The 19,858-nt window shown below is 46.5% G+C and overlaps 1 protein-coding gene across 10 annotated transcripts in view; it reads left to right on the forward strand.

The window, feature by feature from the left end:
* The window catches only part of LOC144944328 (voltage-dependent L-type calcium channel subunit alpha-1D-like), a 208,573-nt gene that overhangs the window by 179,773 nt on the left and 8,942 nt on the right, over positions 1-19,858 (forward strand). For all 10 annotated transcript variants that reach the window (XM_078872398.1, XM_078872403.1, XM_078872407.1 and 7 more), the window contains 6 exons: positions 66-196; positions 6,669-6,788; positions 7,617-7,990; positions 10,649-10,678; positions 14,119-14,247; positions 17,928-18,076. In XM_078872398.1, the coding sequence (XP_078728524.1) occupies positions 66-196; positions 6,669-6,788; positions 7,617-7,990; positions 10,649-10,678; positions 14,119-14,247; positions 17,928-18,076 (933 nt within the window). The remainder of the gene's footprint in view (positions 1-65; positions 197-6,668; positions 6,789-7,616; positions 7,991-10,648; positions 10,679-14,118; positions 14,248-17,927; positions 18,077-19,858) is intronic.

Consider the following 19,858-nt stretch of genomic DNA (forward strand, 5'->3'; position numbering starts at 1 on the left):
GAGACTCTGCCCACCCACCGGCACAACGCCGGTCCGTTACGTGTGCGCGTCGTCAATCGCAACAGATGACGAGGTGACGGTGGGCAAGTTCTACGCCACCTTCCTCATCCAGGACTACTTCCGCAAGTTCAAGAGGAGGAAGGAGCAGGGAGTTCTGGGAAGGCACCCGGCCCGGAGCACCACGATGGCACTCCAGGTGAGCCGCTCCGTCTCTCAAGAGGATTGCTCTTAGGTTTCTTCGGTAAAGTCACGTAGGTAAAAAATTAAATTAAAATTAATAAAATGAATAATAGAAATAAAATAATAAATCACCAATGATAAATCTCAAGAGGATTGCTCTCAGGTTTTTTTGGTAAAGTCACCTAGGTAAAAAATAAAATTAAAATTAATAAAATTAATAATAGAAATAAATATTAAATCACCAATAATAAATCTCAAGAGGATTGTCTTCTCGTCACTTCCCACGTCTTCCTTTACGTTCCTCTCTCCCATTCTGCACATAAATATTTCAGCCGTCTTTGCTCCCTTCTTCTCTCCTCCTCTCTCTCCCTTCTTGTCTCCTCTGTCTCGCTCTCCTCTCCCCATCTCTCGCCTACCTACCTCTATTCTCGTCTGCGTGTTAGAGAACATCCCGTGCAAGTGGATACCACAGAGATACACCTCTGAGATATCTTCAAGTGATCTCTGGCCTACGCAGTAGAGGGCATCATTTTTCCCATGATGCCATCTCACTCAGGGGCAGCATCAGCACCAGACTCTGGCCCTCTCTTGTTCTCCACCTGCCTCCCCCTTGAGCCGGCCCTCTGGCATCCCTGTCGATCACTCTCCAGCCACCAGCTGACCACATGCCCCCCCCCACCCTCTCGCTCAGGCGCCGGCACAGGCTGTGCAAGCAGCTTGCCCAGCTGTGCGGCAGAGCGAGCAAGGAGTTTGTGCAGCTGAGGCCGTGCGTCGTTACTGATGGTCTCGCACGCTCAAAGGCTCCCTGGGAAATACCTCTGCTGAATATTGCCCACTGTGCAAACTTTTGCATTGTGTTGATTTTGTTTGTGTGTGTGTGTCAAGTCATGATTCTTTTTTAATTGTTTAACCAGGCGAGAACTCCCAACACACCAGCATCATCGCAATTTCAAGAGTGTGTGCATTTGGGGAGCGGTGACATAATGCATAGCCCGCTGCTGCTGCGCTTTGAGCCAGGTGACCTCAGTTCTATTCCCCCTTCACGGTCTTCATCAGTGGCAAAAAAAAATCTGAACCAGTCTCAATCCTGGGCCTCCCCTATGGCGACTCAGTCTTAAACGAGGAGTTGGTCGGGTGCGTAAACAACAACACTGGGGAGACAAAGGCACCTGGGTATGGTGCTGGCTCCATCGCCCCCCTTGTGAGCCGTGCCGGTCTTCATGGGTGCTTCGAGATTTGAAGTTTTCGTGACTGCAAGGATTCATACTCTTAGGGTTTTTTCGGTAAAGTCACGTAGGAGCAAATAAATAAATAAATATGCTTTCTTTTAATAAAAATAGACATAATATTTATATTATTTATTTTTACCTACGTGACTTTACCGAAAAAACCTAAGAGTATTCATGGGTGCTGTTTATCTCCACTTGCTCCACAGCCTCGAAAGGCTATACGCGGTGCACCATTGTCTTTGTCTCTATAGGTTTACTTTTACTCGCATCGCTTCTTAGCAAGAGTTCATTAACATTAAAACGCTTATGGATTATGAATGTAATACAGCAGCAGAGAAAAAAATGCATTTCCATATACACAGACTTGAATTATTTCAAAGAATTGTAATTAGAGAATCGTTTCGCCTGCAAAACACATTATAATGCAGCAGCTTCTGCGTTAACACTGGTTTGCTGAAAGACAATGATTTTTGCCTTAAGGATTTCGTTTTTAATGCACGCAAAAGGAAAACAGGGATAGATTTGCTTTTAATTGCATGTCTGAAAGTATTTGCATATTTTGCCTCGGTAACACTCGCAACAAGGCATCAAAGCAAGTAGAGAACGTGTTCCTTAGAGGGGAGTTTTTTCCCGTACATAATTATTGAGTACGATGGGGGGGGGAGGGGGTTGCATTCCGTGGCACCTTGGCTTGCTTACACAGCAGAGGAATTCTGAAAGTAGGCCAGGATGTGGAGCGATGACCGTGGCATTGTGTGGAATGGGTGACGAGTGAGAGACTGGGTTCTGTGCGTGATTGTAGCCCCCCCCCGCCCCCCCCCCCGCATTTTATGCCCCCCCCCCCACTTTCCCTCCCTCTCCCACCCAGCTACCCCCCTCCTTCCCACCCACCTCCTGTGGACCCTTACCAACAAATTTAATTTGGGTCAAAAAGCAGATGTGCCGAACGCTCACGTCAGCAACATTACCTGAGTGGCATTTTCTGCAGAGACGATCGACCCGCCGCTACGCATGCAACACTACCCCCCCCCCCCCGCATTGTAAATATGTAATCGTCTATGTGAAAAGGTGTGTGTTCGGATGGGATGTTGCCGTGGTGTCCATGATTAGTAACACTGGAATTTGCAATCCAGAGGTCTCTGGCTCTCAATGGTTCAACCTTTACGGCGTTGCATTTGAGTGAAGGGGTGGGCGTCGTGGTGTTGCGGACTGCGCGACAAACGCAGCGACCGGAGTTTTGATTTTTGGCCACGGCCAACATCAGTGGTGAACGTGTTAACCGGTCCCGGGCCTCCCCTCGGTCAACTCGGCCTCAAAATGAGTAATTGTTGTGGTGTGTGCACATCAGAACTGGAGAGACAAAGGCGGTCGGGAATGGTACTGTCCACACCACCCACTTGTGCGCCATGCCAGTCTTATTATTGTATTATTACTCCACCTTTTTACCAGAAAAGCCTCACGGAGGCTCAAGACTCTTTTTAACGAGGGTCCTGCCAGAGCTTCGCTGTAGGGGGCGGGGTGTTTTATCTCTAGTCCCAAATGAGGAAATTTCTGATAATTTCTGAGCATTGGGATGTTTGGCCAATGCCAGTTAGATTGTATGTGTTTTTTTGTTCAGCTATGGGAGAAAACCAGAGAACCTGGAGAAATCCCATACAGAACAGGGGGGGAAACATACAAACCCCACACAGAAAGCTGTCGGTCAGGAATCCAACCCAGGAGCTTCTTCTTTTGAGGCACAGGCGTTACCCTTGCCGCCTTTAACAGATGCTCGCTATCGGCACTTGCTCCCCAACAACAGTCTGTGCACGGCAATAGGACGCGTGGTTTTAGTCTCCGCGTGTATGCCAGTGCATGCAAATCGCCCGCCCTCAATGTTCAATGTGAGCTCACGCGCACCGCAGCGAGACGGACTTTCGTGCACGTGTGCCGACCGTCACGGTGGAAGAATTAATTTTCGCCGGGGCTTAAACCCCGAGCTTACGAAGAAGGCAGACCTCGTTGTAAAGTCCAGCTGCCCGCTTGCCTGGGGCGGCTGCCAACTCTGCCCAGAAGGCTCTGCCGTGTCAGCTCAGGAACTGAGGTCGTCGGCGTCGCAATGATCGGAGGCGACGCTCGTAGAGCGGGAGGCCGGCGCTCGCTGTCACCGATGCACCGGAGCCCTCAACGTGACTTTGGCCGGGATGGGGAAATGGGCCACCCGGTGCAACTCCTGTGGGACATAGGTCACTACCAATGACCTAATGTGTGGAAGAGGCAAATATGTATTTTAAAAAAAGTGTTTAGTTGTCCACTCGGAGGAGATTCATATATATGTATGTTTTTGAAGGAGCAATCGTAAACGTTATTTTCAATTTTCAATCATGTGTCTATTTTTTTTACCAAATATATATATTGGTATATTTACGAAAGCCATTGCCTTCGCTTCTTGCATAGTATAGGGAGGATTTTCTGATCACTAAAATTGGGCATGTAACAATAGATCTGTAATAGAGGTTTTTGGGTTAGATCGCGTAAATATATAAATGTGTCGTTAAAAACCGCCACCACCCGACACAGCCAACTAGTAAGGGTTGTCACGTAAACAGAACATGCCAATTCGTCACTAGTACAGCACACCGGTGTGTTGGAGAGCCAAGCCACAACATTTACATCGCTTCAAATATAATTCTTACAGTGATGATACGTACATCGAATCATGCGTTTGAGAATCAATTGTTCACAATTTATTAAATCGGTATGCGGACAATAATGTAACAATACATTTAGACGAGACAAATAACTTAGAAAGAATATTAATTAAACGTGAAAATTAGATTTAAAAAAATAAATAATTGATTTATGAAAAGAATCAGAACCCTCCATATCGTGGCAAGTCTTCGATTCATCATCGTCATCGTCACCATTGTCAGCGATGATGAATCCACTGAAAGGATTGTTACATGCTGAATTAAAATATATTTATATATTAATTAAAAAAAATATGCCCTTTAAAATACACACGAAGACAAAGATCCCCCTGTATAGCCTTGACAGACTTTTGGGGCAAGTGCTGTTAGCGAGCACCTATGAAGACCGGGTGGTTGGCCAACACCACGCCCGGTCGCCTTTATCTCCCTAGTGGCGATGTTTACACACCGCACCAGGTATTCATTTGAGGCTGAGTCGACCTAGGGGAGGCCCAGAACCGGTTCAAATAATCGTCACCAGGTGTTGGCCGTGAGCGGGAATCGAACTCGGTTTGCCGGATTTCTACCGCCGCGCCACCGATCCCCACACAAACACCGAAAAATTCACAAAACTTCTCCCCACAGTATTAACATCCTGGCAAGAGAGCCCTGGAGAAAGCACGCGCGCGAATTTTGTCAAGGACGACGGCGCGGCGTTATCATTCGCGCGTTCGACATTAGCCGCTCTCGGCGCACACGCGCAGGTGTTCCCATGCGACCGCCGACTGCGATACAGGCGGTGGGTGTTGTTCGGAGGCTCGAGTGTCTGCCCGGCGCTGGGGAGCCGTGATGCCGGGCTGCAGTAATCGCCCGTAGAGATGGATTAGCGTGCAAGCTTGTCTGCCACTTGGACAGACGAGAGCTGCCGCTGGTGCGGTGCCAGGCCGTGGCTTCGTCTAGCGGTGCCCTCCGGCAGCGCCGACCTTGACAACGGCACCGTTATTTAGTCTCAGCCTCATCGTAGTCACCCACGTAAAAACAAGTATCGTTATAATTTGCAAAATTGCGAGCATGTGAGCGGAGGGTGTTGGTGGATAGGCCGGAAAGTCCCTCAGCTCAAACAGGACTGAGCACTAGCTGCTTCTGCATTATATTCGTGTACATGTGCCACGTTCTCCTTTCCCCCGATGTATTTGAAAGCAAAAGTGTTGAGTGGTGTTACAATCTGGCGGGTGCGCATGTGCGTTTGTGTGTGACAGGATTTGTACAATTTTATTGACACCGGGGGGACAAGTTTTGGGTGATGTTTTATATTTTTGGAGCGTCTTACAATCCGATACAGAATACGATGGAGTGCTTTTGTCAACCCACAGCTAGATGAGGGCCTCCCACCCACTCCATGCTGGTTGTGGAAGTGATCTGACCATAGTTCACCACGCTGATCAGTGGGGATCGATGAAGGGGGGGGAGGGGGGACGTATTAGACGTAGAAGCGTAGAAATGCAGTACGACAATGGATTTGGCTGTACCAACCATCCGCTGGTCACGATGGCGCCCGACAGCGGAGGATGACGCGTGCGTCATGTTCAAGTTCAAGATCATTTATTAGGTATAGCCCTGTGAGCCATTCGGCTCTTGAATCGGGTGCAACCGCAACAAACAGAAAACAAAAACATGAACAAGAAAACATCTTAAAGTGACTATGTGCAAACAGAAAATCAAAGAAAAGACAGCAAAATATTGCAGAAAAAGCACCGTACACCAACACTGTGTGCAAAAATCCCAGTGGGATGCAAGTCAAACAACAACAACCACAAGACAACTTAAATTAAGGCCATTAGTCTAACTCTGTACTACAACAAACAAACATGGCCAAATCAAAAAACTTTTCGAAAATCACCAAAATAAAGTGGTTGCCTTTGCAAGCACTTCACAGGAAAGGATCAGCCCTGCTTCGCTTCCGAGATCGGGCACAATCCGAGTGATGTGGTCATGGGCAGATTTCTGCATCATAATGAAAGCTCTTTTCACACTTGGGAATTAAAATTCTGTTTTATCAGCTCAAAAAGTAGAACATCTAATAATGCTATTTTCCACTTTAGTTGAGTGAATGCAGTAATTTATTTCAGAACGCAACTTCGGAAATGTACAAAGGCAGTTGAAAAACGTGATTGCTACTGAAAGGTGCGTTATCTGAAATATTATCCAAGTTATACCGTATAAAAACAGTAAACCTTTTGATGATGGCATAGATCAGTGGCGATGATGGACAACACACAAATTCAGCTTTACCCCCTCACCTTTTAAATTCCAGTGAGATCTAGAAGCAACGATAATGCCAAAGGCCTTCAAAGAGTCAAAGGACAACAAAGCTCTGTGATTTCAGTCCGAATGAATGAAGCAATTAATGATTCCCTTAGAGGGCTGGCAACAGATACGAATGAACATATTGGCGGTACACCGGTGGTGCGCGGGAGCCAGATGTCATGGTGTTGTCTCTGCTATCGCAAGGCGAGTCGTGACTCCCCTGCTCGTGTGCGTCCCCCCCCTGTCCCCCGCGTGTTGTTGCATTGTTCCATTTACTCGACAGGCGGGCTTGCGGACGCTGCATGACATCGGTCCAGAGATCCGCAGAGCCATCTCGGGTGACCTGCAGGAGGAGGACGCGACGTCTGTGCACTCGCAGGAAGAAGAGGAAGCCATCTTCCGGGTGAGTGGCTGACACCAGATGTGCACCCTTAGCCAATTTCACTGGGGACAATGTGTCACGTGATCCATTACCGTGGTTTAAGGCCTCCCCATTGCTATTTTCTTTTCAAAATTGTTTTCATTTTACTTTCAGTTTGATATTGATTGTGATACAGGCATTTTGTCACGAGGCGACGTATCCATTTGGAACGATCCTAGAGCAGCATGTGTTAGAGTACAACCCACGGAAGTATATATCGCAGAGCTCCCTCTGAGATTCCTTAAAGTGACCTCTGGTCCACACAGCAGGGAGCAGAACTTTTCCCGTCCATGGGAGTAATGTTCATCACATGACAGACTGGAATTTTAATTGGCAGATGTGAAATTTAGCCACGTTAAGTCCAGAAGCAAATTTCATGTGATGGATTTTTTTTTATTGCGTGCAATTATTGATGACCCAGCTAAGACCACGAACACTTCAGAATTCAGTTCAATCAGATGTGGCTGCCCGATTCTAACCCTGGCTCTCAGTGGGATCAAATCCGGGCTGAGTGCCAGAAAAAACCCACAGGGAACCCCATTGCCAGGATGTGATTAAAAAACGGCCGCAACAGACTGCTGCCCAGTATGGCTGTGAGCATGTCAGCCAGTGTCACGAATCATAATACGTTCATTACATTTTTCCTTCCATTTGTCACACGATGTGGTGCACAATACATTAAAATGATGCTGCAATCAAGTTCATGTTTGCAAGCATTTGTGTGTTGCCATTATTGTTAGACATGTAATGACACATATTCACGATTCAGAAACGCCGATTTCTCTGATCCTCACACCCGACACCACGCAGAGATCCGGGGGTCTCTTCGGTGACTCCGTGGGGCCGCAGCCATCGTCCGAAAGGAAGGACACCCTCCCGCAGAGCCAGGCCACTCAGCGGCCGCTGCAGCTGACCAAGAACACGGAGGACGACTGCCACCAGGGCAGCTGCGGCCAAGATGCGGAGGAAGGACCGGAGAGCCACCTGCTCGGCAACCACGTGCAGCCTGGCCAGAACGGAGCCAAGGTTCCGGGGTCTCCGCCCAACTCCAACATCAACAATGGCAACAACAGCCACCTGCCCGCGGCAGGCAACTGCAAGGGGGGCTTGTTCCCGTCTGACACGGGGCAGCACGTGTCCCTGCACCACCCCAACGGCACAGTCAGGAGGGCCTCGGCTAAAAGGTATCGTGTGTGTGTGTTGGTGTGTATGTGTGCGTGTGTGGTAGGGAGCGGAGGTCTTGCGGTTAGCGCGTTGCGCTATGAACCCGGCGACCCAAGTTCGATTCCCGCTCATGGCCAACACCAGTGACGATTATTTGACTCGGTCCTGGGACTCCCCTAGGTCGACTCAGCCTAAAATGAGTACCTAACGTGATGTATAAAACATTGCCACTAGGGAGACAAAGGCGGCCGGGCGTGGTGCTGGCCACCCACCCCCTCATGTGCCGTTCCGGCCTTCATAGGTGCTCGGTATCAGCACTTGCCCCAGTAGTATGTTAAGGCTATATGGGGGATCTTTGTCTTTGTGGGCACGTGTGCTCGCAAACAGTGTGGAGCAAGTAAAACAACAATGAACCGAGCACCGGGTGGCTAACACACAGCAAGTCGGTACAGTGGGGAGCACAGGTGGTGCATCTGTCAGTCGTTTCAATCAGTAACCCCATTACACCTGGGTCTGTCCCGTGACCTCCTGCCAGCGAGCGTTCAATATTGCACGTGGCCTCAAGTGCATCTCGCCTGGCACAAGGGCCGTGATGACTTGACTGCCACTTAGTGGCGAATGGCAGTCGCTGTTATTGTTGATGCTAACGGTAGTTAACCCCAACAATCTTATATGGCGAAATCAGTGAGCTTTGTCTCTGTAGTGCTTGTCTTTGGGCAGGGATCATTAAAAAAGAATAAGTGAAAAACAAGTTTTTCATTGCACACACATTTATTTGCACTCTAAATTAGAAAATAAATGTCTTTGACCCCAGAATTAATAAAAGTTGATGTGCTGAATAAAAGTGAGTGGCTTGCATAAGGCAAATTAAACATATCAAAAGGGCATGGTGGGGCGGAATGTGCGGGTATCAATTGGTAAAATGAAGTAAAAAAACACGAATAGACCCAGGATCGGCGGGACCTGGACCGGTTTTTATAATGAAATCTTGACTTATCACGTGAGACGAGTCTGTATATAATATTTCAGCTCGTTGGGCTCCGTTGATCCGCAGATATTAAGCGCCAAAGATTTGAAGGAATATAAACAGATAACAGGGCAAGTTCAATTCAAGTGTGTAAAAAAAGTCCCTGCCTGTGTGGTTGAATGCATTCTGGATGTGGTGTTGCAGATTTGATCCTATTTTTATTTTTAACATTGTGGTGAATGCCGTGGCCTCGAGTGGCTAGAGGAGGTCAAGCAAACCTATCACGTGCAACATGTACAAATAAAAAAAAACATCGATTCAACAATCAGAGAAATCCATTCTAGATTTGAAGCTTTCGTGACTGCAAGGATTCATACTCTTAGTTCTTTCGGTAAAGTCACGTAGGTAAAAAATGAAATTAAAATTTAAATAAAACAATAAAAAATCACGACGTTTTGGAGGCAACACAAGTCTCCGTCATCAGCAGCTAATCTGGCTGTGATGGTCCCACCTGATGACGAAGACTTGTGTTGCCTCCGAAACGTCGTGATTTTTTATTGTTTAATTTTAATTTCATTTTTTACCTACGTGACTTTACCGAAAGAACTAAGAGGATAGAGAAATCCATGGTTTCACTCCTGGTTACGATACTAGACCACGCTAGTGGTGGCAACTGGTAACTTAATCTGCACGTCCCCTAATTTGACTCGGCCTAAACTGAGCGGTGTGGTGTGGTGTGTGTGTGTTTGTGTAATACCATCAATTGCTATTACGGTGTGGTGCTGTGATTAATGGCAGATGTTGTGTGACAAAGGAGGAATGTGTGGTACTGTTTGCATCACACCTCATGTGCAGTACCAGCCCAAATAGGTGCTCACTGACAGTCGGTAAGACATACAAGAGACCTTTGTGCACAGAAATATGCATTCTATGGAGGACACATAAGCCACGTAACATCAGTACTGATCGTATTACCGAATGGCATTATCAAATAACAATAGAAATAATAATAAAATGTGCACGTTGTAAATTAATATGCTGCCCAGAATAAATTATATGGCCCATTTAATATTTGTTGTTATCGGTTGAAGCTTCCAGATCGAATGTTGACAAACATATTGATTGAGGATTGTGGGTGGATGTGAGTGTGCAGTGTTCTGTGGGACATATTTATTTATGGTTTTACCAGTCGGTGCGGAGCGATGGTGCAGCGGTTAGCTCACTGCGCGACGAACCCGGCGACCTGAGAATGTCCCGCTCGCGGCCAGCATTAAGTGGCTACTATCTGAACCGGTCTTTGGGCCTCCGCCTAGATCGACTCAGCCTCAAATGAGTACCTTATGCGGTGTGTAGACATCGGCGCTGGGCAGACGCACGTGGCCGGGCGTGTTGCTGGTCACAACCCTGCCTTGTGCACCGCACTCACCTTCGTAGGCGCCTGCGAACAGAACTTGCCCCACCAGTCTGTATGGCTATATAGGGGAAGCTTTGTCTCGACCTCTAATTCATTGTCATTTTCTGTCCTTCCGTTTTCGATGGAAATATTTTATTTTTTACAAACACCAAATCTAAAGTGGTTTTTATTCATTCGTAAGAAGCTGTTTGTTTTGTAGGGTAAATTGCACCATGTTGAAATGTTTTCCGCTAACCAATATATATTTTTTCCTATTCTGCCAACATACGGATGTGATTATATGTATTTTTTTTAAAGCCGAAATCGCTACTATGAGACGTATGTACGGTATGTACCAGTCTTCAGGTCAACGTGTGCATGTTATGTCTTCTCTTAAAGCCCGCAAAGCTGTATAATGCATGACTTATTTCAAGTGTGTTTGTATCATGACCGACAGTCATAATACTTAAAATGTCTCCAAACTGTAATAAGGTTGGATTTAATGTGTCATACATTACATGTGTGTGTCTGACTCAAAATGTGGCTCCAATTCCATCGGGGAGGTGGCTCCGACTCGGGCTTTGCCTCTTGTCAACGATCGTGAATCCATCATCATTAGCAAGGCTACGGGGAGGATAGTTGTAATTTTCAAGCATTTAATCATTTTTCAAGTAAGATCATTTGTGCATATATTCATGATGTACGCAATCTGATTGTGCATAGTAAGGAATGCGTCTTCACGATCGATGCTACTTGAATGAAGATCTCCTGCAAATGTTAATATAACGAATGAGACAGGTCAAACAATACGTAACATAGAAGATCAACGATACAAATGAGGTTGAAACTAAGTAGATGAAAAGGCTCGATTTTTAAAAAAAATATAAACACAACCACAATTTTCGACAATTCATCGATTCGCCTCGCAGGTACTAATATTCTAGCCTGAGGTGGTTTCGACACGTATCGAGCAGAGACGAAGAAGATGCAGCTGGGAGGGCTGTGCAGACGCCACCGGTGCAAGACAGACGGAGTAGGGGGGCAGGCGGAGGGCGAGATGGGAGGTGAGCGTTGAAACGAGCTAAGTCGACAGTGGACGTGATTGCACGCGAGGGACGCAATAGAAATGCGTGGATAAATAGCATGACCAGACCCTTCTACCGAGAAGAAGCAGGGTAAAAAAACAATTATCATGTTTTTTTACTGGCAAATGAGGTTCCAATGGTGTAAATGCTTACCCCGAGTTCTCATACTTTGATGGTGCATTGTCTTTGAGTTGTGCGCCTTTTGGCGTCATCTGGTCCAACCCATTTGAGACTAGGCTCTAAGGAAAGCTGTCTCGGGTGTGGACCAATCAACTTCAAGGACAGTGCATATCTTATCAGAGTTATGTTTTTTGTTTGCATTATGGCTGCAGGTATTGTGGTCTATGCAAACATGACTCCTTGTAAAAAAAGGTGTCAGTTTTGTTGCCAGATAGAAGGGTAAAAAAACCAATAATCAAGCAGGGAAAAGGTGAACAAGTAGCATGCGTAGTATCATTATAGATGCACCCGCACACAACAGTTCGGCGTTGGCACGCTGCGGTGAAACCCGGACTGGACCTTCCTCCCATATGGAATGGACCACGCTGGCAGATGTGTTTTCCACGGCGGCCCTTTGAGTGTGCGCTTTTCGTCAGTGTGCGCCACCTGCGTTTGTCGTAACTCATGTCGTGTCTCATCTCTCGTTGTCGCTCATCTTACCCATAATACCGTGTCATGTCTCGTATCCACATTTCCGAAATGTATTCTTAATTTTTTAAGAAGCAGTGGACGACAACAGTCTCAAGATATAAATGTTAAACATAAAAGAATAATAATAATACGTTACAACCCGTCTTCAAACCACTGCTGGATGAAGGCCCTCCCCAAACTGTGTCAGTCATCGAGGCTGTTTGAACATACTTCACCATGCTAGTCAGCGCAGGTTTGGCGAAGTGGGCCACCATGATTTGTTCAAACATTACTCATTACTGATAATAATAATTCCATTTCTATAGTGCTTTTCATCAAGGATCTCAAAGCGCTGTACAGGAGACAGCCGCAGCAGACACTGGGCACATTTTTTTAAATTATAATATTATAAATACTGCCAAGAGTCGAGTTTAGATCACATCTTCCGACTCCAGCGTATGCTTGTGCCTCGCAGTAAGGAGGACCTGGGGTTCAAAACTAAACCAAAGATTTGTTATTTCGCAATTGAGATTACACGCAGCAAACATCACTCTCTCCTGCAGAAACTTGGCAGGACCGTCCTGAAAAGGAGTCTTGAGACTCAGTGAGGTCTTCCTGGGTAAAACAAGCATCATAATGATATAAAAACTATACGTAAACAATAAAACTACTATGATCAACAGACATAGGAAGGTCTTCACCCAACAGTCGAATGACAGAGGGCAATAAGTTAATTCGATTCATATTTCTAAATTGTCATGTAAATAATGTGTAAACAGCTACACATCAATTATCTCTTAAAACAGTTGTAATTAGTCATTTGCTTTCAATAAATGCCCAGTCACGGGGGGTGGTGCCATGGTGTAATGGTGAGCGTAGTGGACTTATAATCAATACGGATATCGAGTGAGAGTCTGGTGGTAAGAGTTAGGAGTTATACCGTGATATAATTAACGTTTAATGAGCACAACTTCTTCATTAAGCCAAATTATCCTTTCAGGCTTATGCCAATTCCACATAGAGCTTCACTTCTCCCTCTTTGATGTCATTGAAAGCAGCGATTGTTGCTCGTGCAAATGAATCATTCACCAATTGCATTTTCACAATAATTTCTCACCCGCACTAAAATCAGGTGGAATCTTCAAAGCTAATTTTGTTCACCCTAATTACATTCACTGGGCCCTTGATACTCACATGATAGAAATTCAAAGTTTTGTCTCTGCTCAAATGAACATTGGGCAGTTCTCATCGCCATTGGGAGCCCCTGAGTGTTCGCGCACAAATTGCACGTTCGTGTGGCGGGGACAATGATCGTCATGAGTAAAACATTATTTGATATGACGACCCAATCTTGCGTACATTGACTAAAAAACCTGGACCTGCAATGCGATGAGGGAACTCGCTCTACTTGTCCATAATTCACCAGTGACTGCTGCTGAATCTAGCTATAGGCAAGGCGGTGCACAACTTTGATCCAAAGCTTTGGAGGCAACGGTTGGAGGATCACATTAAAAGGGCGATTGATGGGCAGTTCAAGCCCCCAATTGGACATTTAAAATGTTCACCTTCAATTTGTGAATTGCCTCTGACCAAATAAACCGGTCTCCTCAGATGTCAAAATCGAAGCAGGAATTTGGGCCTGGATATCGCATAAGATGGATAAGTACCCTCCACAAATAGGCTGACGTAAGCTTGCGAGGCTTAGCGGTGGACAACAGAGGGCATTGCCGCAAAATCCACCATTGTGTAATATTTCTATGACAGGATATGTGAGCAAATTACCACCTTTGGTCTTCCCCGGCGCACTGCAGTCTCTAATAACGTCACAAATTTTTCCGGTCACGTTGTGACGTCATGGTCGCGCTTAGGTCGTCGGTGCACAGTCACAAGTCGTCATCACGCTCGGCGATTTTCACCATTGGCTAAAATGAAAAAGAACGAAAAAAAAATTCCACTAGGTTTGGCACTTTTTTTTTTCAACCTCGCTCATTTCGTTAGCAAAACGAGAACGTGGGCGTGCGGGCGCGCCCACGTGCGAAGGGATGGACCGTGTCCCCGCGCTCTGTCCCGCAGCTCGTCCACCGGCGACGGGCGCGTCCCCGTCATCCAGAGGGAGGCGGCCGTCGACGACGAGGACGGCTACGCGGCGGAGCCCAGCTTCTACAGCGACGACGAGGAGGGAAGCCCGCTCACCAGGGACAGGTGCTCAACCCCATGCCCACCGGAACATCGTCGTCAACGTTCATTGCCCCATATTCGTGTGGCTGCCAGACACGCGGAACCGCTGACTCAGTATCATCTCTCCATCCGTCGACGTCTTCATCATCAGGCGTGATCAACGCATTCCTGGATGAAGGCCTCCCCAGGCCATTGCCACATCTCACGTTCCTGGGATGCAGCAATCCATTTCGCGCCTACCCGCACATCAGTTAATCTCACCGTTCCATACGCGTGATCGTATGTACTCTTTCGGGCGTTAAACCCTCCTTTAGCTGCCACTCTGTTGTTAGTCTCGACCTTCATTCCTCTTAAGCGATGTGTCCTGCTCATGGTTCACTAAATATGTGCTGCTTGCAGTCGCTGTGTCAAGCACACCAGACAATTAAAGCAGGATCTGTGTACGGATACAGGGCAGTGTTTAATGCGGTACACTTTGTGTTTAGGTAGCATATGAATTAAATTGAATCTTATGATGCTGTACAAAAGGAGTGGGAATATAAATCGTATTGAGAAAAAAACAGGCAGGCAAGAGACAGAAAGAAGAAAACAGGGAGGCCTTGAGCATGGACTTGAACGGAGGCAGGAAATCAAGAGCACGGATGACTTGGGGAAGCAACAGAGGAGAAAAATCATCCTCAGGCAGGAGTCTACGTGCTTCATTGTAGAGGTCCAACGATTCTTCAATTAAGTTTGATTCTTACAGACAGGATATGTGCATCAAATAATGTGTGTGAGAATATATATTGTGACGATTTATGTAATGTATATGCAAATAGATGGCCCGTGTTGATGGGATGGAACAAAGGTGCACACGTGAAACGGAATAAAAAAGGAGCATTTTGATGTAAAGCTTTCGTGACTGCAGGGATTCATATTCTTGGTTCATTCGGTAAAGTCACGTAGAAGGGAAATAATAAAATAATATAAATATAAAACAATAAAAATTCTCACGACGTTTCGACTGCAACACAAGCAATCATCATCAGGTGTGAAATCCACAGCAAGAACATTTTTAATTTTCTTGCGTGACTTTACCGAAAGAACCAAGAATATAAAAAAGGAGCAGTACATCTGAGATGGTCAAAAGGAGACGGTGAAATAATTCCTAAATAAAGTTATGACATTTCACAGAATTTCATGGCGGTGAGTCGTGACATACTTACAGTAATTCAAGCATTCATTTACAAAAATGGCCAAAACACCCAGATGCAGGACCCTCCTTAAAACGAGTCTTCAGGCCTGGTGAGAACTGTCCTAGGTAAACGGAGGCCATTTATAATAATTATTGTCTCCATTGTGTGGTTCCAATAGCAGCAGTTTAATATGGAAGGACTGCACCTCACCTCTTCCGGTCTCGGAGCAAGTGTCCGTGTGATGGACTTACAATCGGAGTGCGGTGTTAATACACGGTGGGCTCTCACCAGTGTATTGAATATTGGGTGTGAATGCGGTGAAACAGCACCTGTGTCCACAGGCCGGAGGGGCCCAGTCACCATGCCAACCAAGAGCCGAATGGCTCACAGGGCTATACCAAATAAATGAAACTGAAACCACCCTACACCACTCGTTCTCTCCTCGACTTGTCCTCAAATGTCGCCGTTTGGGAGTGGAAGCTCCGATAAAAGCTTGGATGACAGAAGTAGAAAAGATCATTTGTCCACGCATTACAAAGCAGGGACTGCCATAGAAAATGGCTGTTGGGACTCAAAAGCCATCTTTACTCTTTTTAAATGGAACTCTTATGTCACGGATGTACGTCGTGGGCTGTCCGAACATTTGACGGTTTTTCTCGTGAGGAAAAACGTACTTTCACATCACTGCAATGGGCATGCTCTAGTGCCATTGCTGCATATCCATATATATATTCACGTTCATATTCATGTGTCTATTGATATTCGTTCGTGACTCAATCCGCTTGTCCTGGTGAGGTTCGCGGCGGCAGCATATTGAGTAGGGCGGTCCAGACCTCCCGTATAGATATATTGATATAGATGTGTTAATAAGCACATACATTCCACTGGTGTGAAATCACTAGATTTGCCCTATTACTGAGTGACAAGACGGGTTAAACACATATATATTAAACACATATCTTCCCTCAGTTGTATCACCATCGGTGCTATAGGCAGAACTGGCGAAAGATCCAATCGGATCTCTTGCAGAGCACAGCGCATTACCCCTTCCCTCCTATTAGAGAACGGAGCATGGAAGCAGATTACACAGAGCTACCTCTGAGAGCACTTCTAAGTGCGTAAGGTGGGGTTAGAGGTAGGATCAGAGTCAGTGGGAGTGCTAGTCGTTGGTTATTGTTATAGGCATGACTATTTAATTGGCGAGTGTCAGAGGTGTGGACTCGAGTCATGTGACTTGGACTCGAGTCAGACTCGAGTCATGAATTTGATGACTTGCGACTCGACTTGGACTTGCATAACAATGACTTTGTCCCACCTATGAGATGTGGACTCGAGTCATGTGACTTGGACTCGAGTCAGACTCGAGTCATGAATTTGATGACTTGCGACTCGACTTGGACTTGCATAACAATGACTTTGTCCCACCTATGAGATGTGGACTCGAGTCATGTGACTTGGACTCGAGTCAGACTCGAGTCATGAATTTGATGACTTGCGACTCGACTTGGACTTGCATAACAATGACTTTGTCCCACCTATGACTGATGTGGACTCGAGTCATGTGACTTGGACTCGAGTCAGACTCGAGTCATGAATTTGATGACTTGCGACTCGACTTGGACTTGCATAACAATGACTTTGTCCCACCTCTGAGATGTGGACTCGAGTCATGTGACTTGGACTCGAGTCAGACTCGAGTCATGAATTTGATGACTTGCGACTCGACTTGGACTTGCATAACAATGACTTTGTCCCACCTCTGGCGAGTGTCCTCTAACCCCGTACTATTTCCGCGCCCTCTATACTTCAACGTAGGGCTAACTAAAGCCATTGTTCCCGTAAACTTCACTTCAATACCAAATGACAAGTTTTACCAGACTGAATGTTTCCTCTCAATTGTATGCCGTGTTCAATCGACTGTATTGTAGGATAGAACCTTTCTTTTCCACCTTCGTTATTCTCCCTCCACCCTATCATCTCTGTTCCCTGGTTTCTATTTTTTCTCAGCTCATCAGCTCGCTCTCTCTGTATTGGTGGCTGTTTTAGACCATTCGGCCTGCGCACATTTAAGTACAATGAGTCACACGAAATCTGCGTAACTTAAATTTAATTGTACTATTATTCTTGGTTCTTTCGGTAAAGTCACGTAGATAGGACTTTAACCAAGAATATGAATCCCTGTAGTCACGAAAGCTTTAAATCAAAATTTGTACTATTATTAGTAAAAAAAAATGATCTGCCCAAAGTGAGACTTACAGGGATCGTATTAACACCGATTTATGTTTGTGCAATATTTTCGATTTCATCATGTGATGCAGTTTTTTCCCTCGTGATCTCCAGTCGTTTCATTGCTGTACTATGTTTTATTTGTTTAGCTTTCGTCATACTGGTGGCCCAGATTACTCTCGCAAATGAGACTCCTATCTGGGTCCCTTGCGTTCTCACCGACTTTAAAAAAATACACTTGAAACTGGATCTTTGACCATTTTTGTTGTGATTCCACACTTCACAATGCTGTGCCCCCTGCAGGCAATACTACAAGGAGTCGAGCGGGCGCTACCGGGGAGCTGACCGCCAGTACGACGAGCCGCTGACCCACACGTCCTCCTGCCGCTCCCACGACAAGGAGCTGAGCAGGAATCCCCAGCGCAGGAGACTGCTGCCTCCTACTCCGCCAGGTGAGCGGGTTGGTGGTCACCCACCACCCCCGCGAAAACACATTCCTGCGGAGGGAGCTGGTAGGAACGTTGGGTTGCTCGGTCAATGGCCAGGGTCAACGGCGGCGTGGTGTATTCCGCAAATATGCCCGACTGTGAGGGCGGGCACAAGCCGGCGTGAGTAGGTTAAACGTTGCGTTTTATAAGGGCACCACGGGGTGACCAGCCCCTCTCCACCCAGCCCCACCCCTCCCACCTGATACTGAAAAAAGGTCCCAAAGATGTAACAATGCGCAAGTTTACAAAATCCCACCCCCCACCCGGCCCACGATCTGTCCACCCAGCAGTGAGTCGGGTAAAGTCTTGGTACTCCTACCTCGTCCAAGACACCTGGCCATGCCAAACTCCCCTCGCGAGGAGTTCCCGCTTGCTCCCTCGAGTGTAGGCCCTTCTGGCTCAACCCAGCAGTGGCTGTCAGCAATTATTTAATTCATAGACAAATTCTATTTTATTTCATTTTGATAATTCATTAAAAATAACATCAGCTTTCTTGAAATAAGAAGCAGTTGCAGTCTCACAGGGGGTGCCATTAGGCCCAGGCGTTGTGTCGGGCAGTGTGATAAAGGTGGCACCTGCAATAACATGGCACAAGACACGCCGGTGTAATTTGGCCTCCAGTGGATCAAATATGTGTACTCACCGGTGAACATGTGTTCTCCCCAGGGAACTTGTTTGTAGCCTCGGGTTATGGTTAGGCACGACATTTGGTTCGTGCAAGGATTGGACCAAACAGATGGTATGGAAAGGTAAAAGTGCCCATAAAATAAACTGCGAAATAATTTCACAAATAAGTTTGGAAAGTAATAAAAAAAAAATTAAGGCTTTCGTTGAAAATTCATGTCCATAACCATATGCCAAAACAATTGTTACTTTTGTTATTAAAAAAATAAGGGCATGCAAATATTCAGAAGAGGATCCAATATTTCAAAATATTGGTTTCTCGAGCCAACGCATATTATTTCCTCAGGGGACAAATATTTGGAGGGGGGGGGCATAATATATTCCCTGACACCGGCACTCCTTGCTGTTCAGGTGCATATTTGTGTGTGCGCGGTGCATGTGTGTGTGCGCGGTGCATGTGTGTGTGTGTGCGTGTGTGTGCGTGTGTGCAATGTGGGGAGCGGTAGTGCAGCGGTTACCGGGCTGCGCTACGAACCTGGCGACTGAGGTTCAATTCCCGCTCACGGCCAACACCAGTTACGATTATCTGAACCGTTCCTGGGCCTCCCCTAGGTCGACTCAGCCTTAAATGAGTACCTGGTATGGTGTGTAAACATCACCACTGGGGAGACAAAGGCGGCCGGGCCTAATGTTGGCTTACCCACCCCCTCGTGTGCTGTACCGGCCTTCAAAGGTGCTCGCTGCCAGCACTTGCCCCAACAGTCTGTTCAGGCTATACGGAAGACCTTTGTCTTTGTGCAATGTGTGGCCTCTGAGTGCACCTGACTTGGCAGAAGGGCCATTGTGACATCACCGCCATTTCAATGGCAGATGGCAGCTGTTTTTGTTGTGCGTGTGCAGTGGAGAGGTAGTGTAGTGGTTAGCATTGGTGCGCTTTGATCCCGGCGACCCGAGTTAAATTCCCGCTCATGGCCAACACCAGTGACGATTATCTGAACCAGTCCTGGGCCTCTCCTAGGGAGACAAAAATGGCCAAATGTGGTGCTGGTCACCCACCCCATTGTGTGCCTTAATAGGTGCTCACTAACAGCACTTGCCCCACAAGTCTGTTAAGGCTATATG

Source organism: Lampetra fluviatilis, chromosome 34 (assembly GCF_964198595.1).
Source record: "Lampetra fluviatilis chromosome 34, kcLamFluv1.1, whole genome shotgun sequence".
Lineage (NCBI taxonomy): Eukaryota > Metazoa > Chordata > Hyperoartia > Petromyzontiformes > Petromyzontidae > Lampetra > Lampetra fluviatilis.